General features: G+C 41.3%; 1 protein-coding gene across 3 annotated transcripts in view; it reads left to right on the top strand.

Annotated features, from left to right (window-relative positions):
• Positions 1-1,495: 1,495 nt before the first annotated feature.
• The window catches only part of Sik2 (salt inducible kinase 2), a 109,350-nt gene continuing 99,708 nt past the window's right edge, over positions 1,496-11,137 (top strand). For 2 of the 3 annotated variants that reach the window (XM_026779263.1, XM_013346246.2), the window contains exon 1: positions 1,496-1,804. In XM_026779263.1, the coding sequence (XP_026635064.1) occupies positions 1,670-1,804 (135 nt within the window). In that variant the 5' untranslated portion in view covers positions 1,496-1,669. The remainder of the gene's footprint in view (positions 1,805-11,137) is intronic. The other variant, XM_005347327.3, reaches the window with a different exon arrangement.

Genomic DNA, 11,137 nt, shown 5'->3' with positions numbered 1-11,137 from the left:
AGGAGAGGAGAGGAGAGGAGAGGAGAGGGAAAGACACTTCGGGGGGCTTATCACATATGCCAAATTTCTATCTCAGCATTCAGGAGACAGATCTTTGTTAAGTATGAGCCAGCCCGTTCTACATATCAAGTCCTAAGTTATCCAGGGCTACATAGTGAGACACTATCTCAAAGCAAGCAAACAACCCCCCCAAAAAACACACACACAGTGTAGAGCCCAAGAGATGATAAAGGCACCTGCAGCAAGCCTGACCACTTGAGTTCAATTCCCCATGATATATAGTGGAAATCGAGAACCACCTCCCACAGCCTGTCCTCTGACCTCTAAACAAGATAAATAAAATGTAATACGTGTTGTAATGTATTTCCAAAGTGTTCGTTTCTGATGCTCAGTTTGCCTCAGACTGGCAACGGTGGGTCCCTTCAGCTGTATTCTCTTTTGCCACATTCTTCCTGCTGTATTTAAGAACTCTCCTTGCTTACTCTTGTAAGTTCTTTCAAGGGCATCGTACACTTTCCCCGCCTGCCTTGGACTGAGTCATTACTCCCAACGAACTGGGCTCCTTTTAATGGAGAATGGGTACCCGGGAACCAACGTCTGGATATATGTAATATATTTCAAGATATTAAATGTTGCTGTTACTTAGTTCACCATATGGAAGACTGGTGTGATGATTGATAATTAGAATTTTAGCATTGCCTGTGTGATGGTGGCAACTCGCTTCATTCTAGCAGCCTGCTGCATCATCTGGAAATAAATTAAACGGTTTTTAAGCGTTTACAAATTCCCAAATAGTTTGAGGAAGTATGACAGAAGATATGGACACCTCTCCCCAGGAACACGCTCAATTAAGTAAAACACTGTGCCTACATTTCAGGGGTTCCAGGCTTCGAAGCCCATAGGCAATTTCTAATTCCGGATTTAAGTCATTTCTAGGGTCTCTTCAGAGCTGACATTATTTTGTGAGTGATGGACTGCTGTGAGTAGGGATCCTCACAGACGTCAAAAAGTGCAGAGACGTATATAGTAACAAGAAGGAGGCTAGAAAGAACACAAAGAAACGAGGCTGTGAGCAACGCGTTGCTCAGCCTCTGTGCTCCTCGGGTTCCCAGTTTAGCGCAGCAGAGTCCTACGGGCGAGGTTTTGGCGGGAAAGGCCGCGGCCGGGCGGGGAACGCCTGGCGACCCTACAGGCGACGCGCGGGCGGCACGGTGCACCCTCCGCGCGGCCCACCAGGGCTCGCTCTTGCCCTTCTGCTGTGAGGCAGGCGTTTGGAACGGGGTGGAGCGGACGGCGAACCCGCCCCCGATCGCCGCGAGGCCGGAGTAGGCTGAGGAAGGCACCGCGGCCGGAAGCACCGTGCCCGCCCGAGCCGCGGGCCGCCTCTCCCTCCCCGCCGCCGACGTCGGCGCTGCTGCCGTAGCCATGGTGACCAGTGGAGGCCCGCCCCCGCCCCCTGCCCCGGCCCCCTGACGTCGGCGCACGTCAGCGCCGGCGCGCGCCTGGCTGGGCCCTGTGGGGCGGGAGGGAAGCAGCGCCGGAGCGAGAACGGCGGCCGTCGCCCAGAGCCCAGCCGCGCCGCCCGCCGCCCTCCTGCCCGCTCCGCGCCGCTTCACGCCGGCCCGCTCGTTCACGCTCCAGTTGCCGTGTCCTGCAGCGGGGGCCCAGCATGGTCATGGCGGATGGCCCGAGGCACTTGCAGCGCGGGCCGGTCCGGGTGGGGTTCTACGACATCGAGGGCACGCTGGGCAAGGGCAACTTCGCCGTGGTGAAGCTGGGGCGGCACCGGATCACGAAGACGGAGGTGCGGCACCACCGGGGTTCGGCGGGAGCGTGGCGTGGTTGCGCCCTGGGAGGGGGACGGCGGGCCTGGCACTGCGGGGACGGCGGGGTGCAGGTCGGGGGAGGGGGGTTGTCCCTGGGAAGCCACACAGGCTTCCGTCCCGAGTCTCCCACCCGGGGACCTGGTCTGTGGCCTCGGCTCCCAAGCCCCAAGTTCCGCGTCTTCCCGGCTTTCGGCTGGGGGTGGGGTGGGAGGGGAAGTCTCGGTGCTCCGGGGCCGCGCGGGGACCAACGTCGCCGGCGGGAGAAGGGGACCGGCAGTTCCCAGACTTGGCGGACGCGGAGCGTGGCCCCACCAGGAGTCCCTCGCTGCTGGGCGAGGAGGGGGTGCCGCAGACCCGACCGGTGCGAACGGACTGCTGTCCGTTTTCTCTGCTTTGGGCCCGCAGGGTCTCTGATTCGGTGCCTGCCTGGCTTGATCTCTTGCCGGAGATATATCTAATACTCCAGACAATAGAACTGGTTAAAAATGGTCATTGCGGTTCTGCACAGTCTTCTGGGGTTGTCCCTTTACCAGGTGTGCGTCCTGGCTCCAAAGCACACATTCCTTAAGCCACATCAGTTTGACTACTCAGAAAGCCCTCAACTGCTCCCTTACCGTGACTCCTGAATCCCCCCTCCATGGTACATCCTAAAGCACCGCACATATTTTCTCCGCAAGTCTCTGTTCTTACCTAGCCCACCCCCTTCCTTCCATTGCCTCAAGCTGCTCTCCTCGGGGTCTCTATTTTAAGACGTGCAAATTAAATACCTTGGGGAAAAACGACCGAAACAAAAATGTTTTTTAGACTACAACCTAGTGGTTTTGACGTACTCGATATTCTGCCTTGTGATTGCCACTGGAGTTTCACCGGTTTTCAGTTTCTCTCCCCAGATTTCATCTCACCCGGGTTTTTTCCTTAGTACGTTCTTAAGAACATTCTAGCCTTTGAAGGTAGAACTTTTTCCCTCCCAGGATGACTTACATAAGATGAAGGGCATTTAAAAGCCTGAGTGTTTTCTTCTAAGTTGTACTTAGAAGTTTTGCTTCGTGTCTGTTTTCATAATAAGGAGGATATGTCTGACATGTCTTCGCTTTTTGTTCTGCCTCACGGATCCCTCACACACCACCTAAATTTGACTTCTTTAGGGCATCAGTACCAAGGTCAAAAATTTTCCTTTCACAAATTTGCCATTGTTATGAACCTAGATTGTTTATGATGATAATATGAGTATGTTGACATTACCAAATTTTTGCATAGCTTAATATGATCCTGGTACTTTTTTAATGAATAAAGTTGTCTCGTGCTTGTAAAGAGCTATGGTCAAATTGTTATACCTTTGCTTCTATGATAAATAAAAGGAAACATCTTAAATGGGTATCTTTATGAGTCTTTTTTCCATGACTGTCAAAAGTGGCACATTACAGAGTGTCTAGGAAAGTTTTGATTATATTGTTGTTAGATACCAAATCCAACAGTTTATACTATTTTTTCTTATTAGCGATATTTAGTGGTCAGCTGTTATTTGTCAGATGAAGTTTAGTTAAATTGGTATAAGCGAGCTGCTTAAGTGGAGCTCACGGTAACTGCCACTTTCCCTGGAGGGTCACAATTCTGGTGGCGTCCCTTTCAAACTGGTATTTCTTAGGAAGCCTGCTAGGGGTCACTGTGGAGTAACACTGCCGGTGACTGCCAGGTCAGTTAGATTTGTGATTGAAGACACCTGTCAGATCATGACCAAGCTTGCAGATCCTAAAATGTGAGTGTAGTGCGTATGTGTATAAAAATATGTGAAAAGCTAAAAGTTTAGCCTAGCGATCCCTCTTCCCTCGAGCTTTTCTGTTTTACAGTGAGAGAGTATGAGAGTTTTGTGAATTTTGTGATTGCCAGTACTGAGGCACAGAAAGGTCAAAGGATCTAGCAGTTACTATATGGACAAGTCTTTGTGGATGTCAGTTTGAAAAGTGGTTCTGTAAAGTTTTATAGGGAAGTTACATAAAGACTTCTTTAGTAAGAGCAAGGAATCAGTTTCTAAAAGTGTAACATTTGTTTTCAGTGAGTTTTTTTTTTTTAGGAATAGTTAGTTGATCTTTATTTACTGAGTATTTGTATCTTTGATAAATAGAACCACCATGTAAACTACAAATAAAGTAGTGAAAATTTCAACTCTTACATTATTTTAGATTCTGATTGCTTAACATACTACATATAGTTACAGTGAGAACAACAGTTAATATACTTTAAAGAAAACCATTAGCAAAATATGATTATATTTATTGCTTATGGAAACTATATACTGCATTTTAAAATTGTAGGTTTATGTGTTTTAGAACTTGGATATCTTTTCTTTAAGTGTGATGCTGAGCCATTTAAAAAATAGAATCGTTTTTATTATGTGTGTATGTGTGCATGAGCATGAGTGTGTTCGTTAAAGGACATCTTGCAGGAACTGGTTCTCTCCTTGAGTCAAGTGGGTGCTACAGATCAGACTCTGATAATCAGGGTTGGCAGCAAGTGTCTGTATTTTCTGACAATCTTGACTCCCCCAGACAAATCTTAGGGCTTAGTTTAAACATTCAAGCTATGAATACTTTTATTTTTAATTGGCTTGTCTCCATCTTCTGTTCCATATCACTCATGAAAAATAAGATATATTTTTGTAGTGCTTGGGAGAAGTCTGTTTCCCTTTTAGGAAAAAAATAGTATACAAAAGAGATATTAATTTTGGTCGAATCTATCAAATGGCCTAATACCAAGAAATATAATTACATCATCTGAAGCAGTATTCATGTGCCAGATCTCTGTGTAAATTTTCCGCATAAAAGGAAAGGCAAGGAAGAGGCAGAATCCAGCTTCCTAACAGAATACTTCATAAAATCTTTGCAGAGCTGGTTTATGAATTACAGAGACTAATTTTGTAAAATTAGCACAATGGGAAAAGAATAACACCATTTAGGCTATTAAACTATTTTGGGTAATAGTGGTTGCTAGTTTTCTGTTCTATGAATGTCCGTGAGTAGTGGTTTATAAATATTTCATTAGGAAGCAACTTTTCCCTTCTTGTTAGCTGCATAGTTAGTTGGGGGGGTTGTTTTTGCTTTTTGGGGGGGGTTGTCTAAGTAAAATTCTAGGAGAATTACTTGTGCTTGCCCATAAGTGCTCTGTTTCCTATTAAAAAATGTTTAGAGCTGGGCGATGGTGGCGCACGCCTTTAATCCCAGCACTCGGGAGGCAGAGGCAGGCGGATCTCTGTGAGTTCGAGACCAGCCTGGTCTACAGAGCTAGTTCCAGGACAGGCTCCAAAGCCACAGAGAAACCCTGTCTCGAAAAACCAAAAAAAAAAAAAAAAAAAAATGTTTAGTACAGCAAATATTAAGAATAAAAGAGAGCATAACACTGAAAGTATGTCGTTTCCCCACAATGGGAATACATTGTTCTTAACATGTCACGTTGCCTTTTGGTATATTTTTAATGCATTGGTTTTTATAGGTGACAGCACACACAGTCCTTGTCTGTGCCCACACATTTTGTGTATCGTATATAACTTTATAACAGCATTTTAGTAGGTTAGTATTCTACCTTGTACTTGACCCATTTTACTTATGACTCTTACTGAATATTTTATCATGTCCAGTTTTCATCTATTGACAGGGAATACAATTGCTTATGTAAGTCTGCACTTTAAGTGTTGTTAGGGAGAAAGAGTTGCTAGTAATTTTCAGAAGAGCAATTACTAAGTGAGAGGGCATAATTTTTACATTTGAGAATTTTTATTTCATGTTTATTATTGAAAAATTTAAAAGTACAGAAAAGTGAAAATAATTACCTATACTATCAGTACCCAGAGATTACCATCATTGTTATTTTCAGATCCCTCTCTATGCAGATAACTTGACATTTCCTCAATACCATACTTTTTGTGTTGCTTACCTTCAGAGTCATATGAAGGGAAGTGTACAGAAACTGTGGAGAAGTTCTGAAAGTGACCTTATTCATGGCCTGTAGAGGTTAGACTGCTTAATCACCCTGAGACCTGGACTCAGAGGGACTGACAAAGGCTGTATGAAGCTGCTTTTGCATGCTGAAAAGTTTTCTGTGTGCATGCTGTGGCTGGGATGTTCAGGCTTACTTCTCAGAGCACCACCATAAAGTGTAGAATTTCAGTTGCATTTTAAATTTTGCTTGGCATTCTACAGCTCTTTTCAGTATTTCTTGTGCTGCAGAAATACCCCAGATTTCAAGAAGTAGCTGTACTATGTGCAATAGGAAGACCTGTGGCCAAATGTCTTACCCACTGATATTTGAATCTATGCTTGTATATGATCTCTTGTATATTCAAATAGAACTCTGATTTGTCATTGTACTATTCTCTAGTTAATTTGCCAAATATTATTAAAATCATCTCTTCTTTCAGGGAATGGAAAACATATACATCTGTGTAAATTTTAAATTTTTAATTTAGTGTGTGTGTGTGTGTGTGTGTGTGTGTGTGTGTGTGTGAGATGTGGAGAGGGACATGTGCATGCTATGGCACTGTAGCACACACGTGGAAACCAAAGGACAAGTTTGTAGATTCAGTTCTCTGCTTCAGCTTTCACCTGGGTCCTTGGACTTGAACTCAGGTCATTGGGCTTAATGTAGCAAGCGCCTTTACCCACTGAACTGGCCCTGAGTTGTGTAATTTCTCTGTTCTGTAGAAATATTTAACTTTAACAGAGTTTAGCGTGTTCTGCTTTTAAGTCCTCTAAGGAATTCTATCTTGGCACCAAGGAATTAAGAAAACATTTATTTGGAAATCATGAAACTGGCCTCCTTGAATTCACATGATGACATTTGATTTATGGCCCACTGATTACAGTTTCCGTGGCATCAAATGGGTTACAGAATTCCTTATGATACCTCTTTTTCCTTTTAATAGACCTTTTGCCTTTCTTTCCTTCTACATTTTTTAAGTAAGAGATTTCTGTAAACATTTTTCATTTAAATATTCATATAAAATATTTTCTATCCTTCATATCCAGTTACGATAGTTAAAATATTGGAAGACAAAGTAGAATTTCACCAGAAACTTTTCATTTTAAAAAATTTAAAGTTCTTTAGACAGATTAAGAGATGTATCTTTAGTAAATTAAACTAGGGACAATCCTACTATGTTTTAAGTTCTTCTTAAAAGTAAACACTATCCAGGCTGGAGAGATGGCTCAGCAGTTAAGAGCACTGACTGTTCTTCCTCTAGTCCAGAGGACCTGGGTTCAGTTCCCAGCACCCACATGGCAGCTCACAACTGTCTGTAACTCAAGTTCCAGTGTATCTGACTCCCTCAAACACCAACGCATATAAAAAAATAAAAATAAAAAAGTAAACAGTGTCCACATGATTCTGCTCAGTTACAGAAGTTAGGCCTGCTTATTATAGTCACTGTGGAAAAGCCTGAAGGAGAAACCAAACATTCTCACTTCTCCTCTCACAACTCAGGAGACGGATCAGACCCTCTTAATTCACTTGTATTGTATGTCTGCAGTAAAGTAGGGGCCACTGTATGTAAAACCTGAACTTTTTAGTTCACTTATTATTAACATCTCCAACTCTTGAAAAAACACACTGTTTAAGGCAATGATTCTCAGCCTCCCTAATGCTGTGACCCCTTTACTATAGCTCCTCATGTTGTGGTGACTCAGCCATAAAATTATTTTTATTTCTACTTCATAACTGTAATTTTGCTACTGTTATGAATTGTAATGTAAATATCTAATGTGCAGGATACGTGATATGCAACCCCTGTGAAAGGGGCCCTCAACCCCCAAGGGGTTGTGACCTACAGGTTGAGAATCTCTGGTCTGGGGCAGCATTAGGAGGCATCTTACATGTCACTGACCATATTTTATTTAACTGATTCGCTATCACTGAAAATAGAGTTCACTTTTCTCCATTGCAGTACTCTACGTGTTCCAGAGAATATTCTTTTGCATACATTTGCATATCTGATTGTTTCCTCAGAGCAGTTCTATCTCAGTGGAATTCCAGATGGAAGAGTCCATCCAGAGCCTGCAGTAGGGCCTGAGGTGCCGCAGTACCTTCTACAAAAGTAGGGCCTGCCAATTACCGTTAGGAAACACTCTAAGGAAGACCACTCTTTGGGGGTCTTCTTTACTTTTATTTTCCAATAGACAAAATTGATTGCAATTTCTTTGCTTTTTTGATTTGTATTTCTCTGATTACTTTGATTGTAGTATTATGTGATGGCTATTTGCATTTCTCTTGTAAACTGCTTTTTTTGTCTTTTGGCTCTCTTTTAATTGCCTTGTGTTTTGTTTTAGAGTTGTTGAACTTTTTTAAAGTGGGAAGTTATTTTGAATCACTTCTTTTATTGTCTTAAAAATCCTCAGTTCACATAATTATTTTCAACTGTTTGTATTTTTGTTCTTAAGTGATACATTTAATTTATTTACACAGAACTACTTATCATTAATTCAGATTATTCCAATTGAGTTCTTTTTCAGCACCAAAGTCCTCAGGCATAGTGGAATACATGTTTTTTAAAGTCCTTTATAAAGACTGTTGAATTGCTTCCTGAGAAAGTTATAATGTATATTTATAATGTATTTATATTCATACCATATTTCTTCAAAAATGGCTATCACATCAAAACTCAGTTCACGTGGGCATCTGCTTTTCAATCTTTGCTAATATAAAAGTGAAAATGGTAGTTTTTGTTTTAAATTCAGTTTCCTGAGTATTTCTATTAAATTCAGTTTCCTGAGTATTTCTACGGTTGATTAGTCAGCTGCTTTATAGAGGGTTTAGAGCGATAGCAATCTTTCTGATTTCTCATGTATGTCCTCTTACATTAGAGAGGAAACCTTGCTTTTGCTCCTTAGCAGAAAGAATATTACTTTTATTACCTTAAATCCAGTTTGTTTTTAAAAGACTGTGTGTTTAATAAAGAGTTAACTCTAATCTTTAGAGTTAAATGATTCAGTTAACAAAAAAATTAACAGAATCTTTTTGATATTCTGATTTTTCTCTTGCTCATGCAAATTTGTCTCAAGTGTACAACTATGATGGTATGCAGAGAAGCTAGTACCTTTGAATAAAGTGTTTGTAAGTTGGAGACTTTCAGTATGCTTTGAGAAATTCCAAAGTTTGTTGTTGTTGTTTTTTAATCAGTTTTATTCACCTCAGTCTCACAGACATGATCATTCCTTGAGCATAGGAATCCCATCTGATTTGTTTCTGTATCCTAGGGAGAGTGTTTGCCGTACAGTGAATGTGTGATGATGAGACTGAATTTGGGGTGGAAGACCTGATGTTGTTTCTGTCTGTCCCCTCCCGACCTTAATTTGCTAGAGCTCTACAACATGTGCAGATTATGTGACTTTTTTCTTTTGGGCGGCAGAGCCAATAAAGGTTTTGGAATTTGGACAGAGGGCCTCATACATGCTAATATGTAATGCCTTTTGAATCTGTTTCATCAGCTCCCATTTGTTCTGCTTCTTTCATTTATTTGACAGAATTGAAAGATAAATTAGATAAAATACATTTAAGTATCTTGTAAAATTAAGAAGTGTTATGCAGTTGGCAAAGCCACTGTCATTATTACTGCATTTCTGAGAAGTTCTTGGCAAAGAGCTCCATCAGGCTCAGCAGAGATCCTTGTGGATCAAAAGCTCCACTCTTAATGTCTGGGCATTAACTAAGTTGTTTCTTTACCTCTCATACATTTAGGGCTGGGTATGTGAATGAGTGAGGCCTGCTACCAAAATCTCCCAGGAGGGCCTTTTAGCAGAGCAAACTTGGAAGCCATACCTTAACCATGGGGAAGCCTTTTTGAACCATATATTCCTGCTTGTTGGGGGAAGATAGTCATTGATTCCCAGCCACTCCGACCCGAAATAGTCACATAGAAACTATATTATTTGTGATACTGCTTGGCCACTAGCTTAAGCATATTTCTAGCTAGTTCTTATATCCTACACTAATCCATCTCTGTTAATCTGTGCATCACCATGAGGTCATGGTCTACTGACAAAGTTTCAGGAGGCTCCAGCGGAGGCATCTATCTCCTTTGGGAGCTACATGGCTTCTCCCTGACTCTGCCTACTCTCTCTATAAATCTTTTCCAGCCTGGCTATATTCTGTTAAGCCATTGGCCAAAAGCAGCTTCTTTATTCATTAACCAATAAAAGCAACACATATACAGAAGGATTCTGAGCCTGCTATATGAGCAAGACATAAACTTCTGTTGTGCTTGAATCATTATAGCTGAGTCTGTTAAAAGGGTTAGACTGTCCCCGCTACAAGGATCAAGGGGACACTTGCCTCTTTTTTTTTTTTTAAGAGAAGTGTAATCATCCTGCAGGTGTCATACATAAGGAGTAATGGTGTACAACTACACTTCCAAGAGATCCAGTGACTTCTGACCTCTGCAGGCACCTGCGTTTACATGGTACACATGTATACATTTTAAAAATTAAAGCTTAAGAAAAAGATATATACAAAATTTCTTAATAATTATGCTATTTTTAATGTGATTCCTTTCTCTTAAATTCTGTTATATGGTTTTGACCCATCTCACAATAGAAGCTTCTTGTTGGTGAGAAAGATTTGGAAACTGTAGTAAAAGACATTTCATCAAAACATGATGTCTGTGAAACTGTTACCTTCCTAAAGAAAGTTGAAATTCCAACATACCCTTGCCTTTTATATGGCAGTTTTTATGAAAGTTACCCGAAATAAGTGATAATACTTGTTCTGTCATACTTAGTAAGAATGGGCTCTCTTTAAATAATGTGGGTTAGAGGAGGTTCACTTGCTTCTTCTCATAGTAAACACAGACTATCAACCTAGACTACGCAGTGTTTGGAATTCTCTTGGCTAGAATGTGAAGTGCACTTTAGACTTCCTTTAGAACTTTTAATAGAATTAAAAATGGGGAATTTCCAATTACCAAATACCTTTTTAAAATCAGATTACCTTATTCCAAATCTATGACTTTCTAAAAGTCCTTTTTAGTTACATGGGGAAAAAAAAAAACACAATTGTTTCTGAATACCTAATCATTCACCTTCAAAATCACCTTCTTTGGATTCCTATTTAGTTATGACAGAACCATTTGTCATAACAGTTTGTTAATAAATTTTAATTCAATAGATGTTACCTCACATAGATTAGTTTTAAGATTTTACATTTCAGGTTTTTCTTTTTCAAAACTGTACCTCTGATTTGGACCTTGAGATTTCTGTCCGGTGCTCCAATGTGGGTCTCTGTCTCTGTCTCCTTTCATCGCCTGATGAAGGTTAATATTCAGGGGGATG

The sequence above is a fragment of the Microtus ochrogaster genome, chromosome 5 (genome assembly GCF_000317375.1).
Source record: "Microtus ochrogaster isolate Prairie Vole_2 chromosome 5, MicOch1.0, whole genome shotgun sequence".
NCBI lineage: Eukaryota > Metazoa > Chordata > Mammalia > Rodentia > Cricetidae > Microtus > Microtus ochrogaster.
The sequence above is the reverse complement of the archived record's forward strand: the minus strand, read 5'-3'. Positions and strand labels throughout refer to the sequence as shown.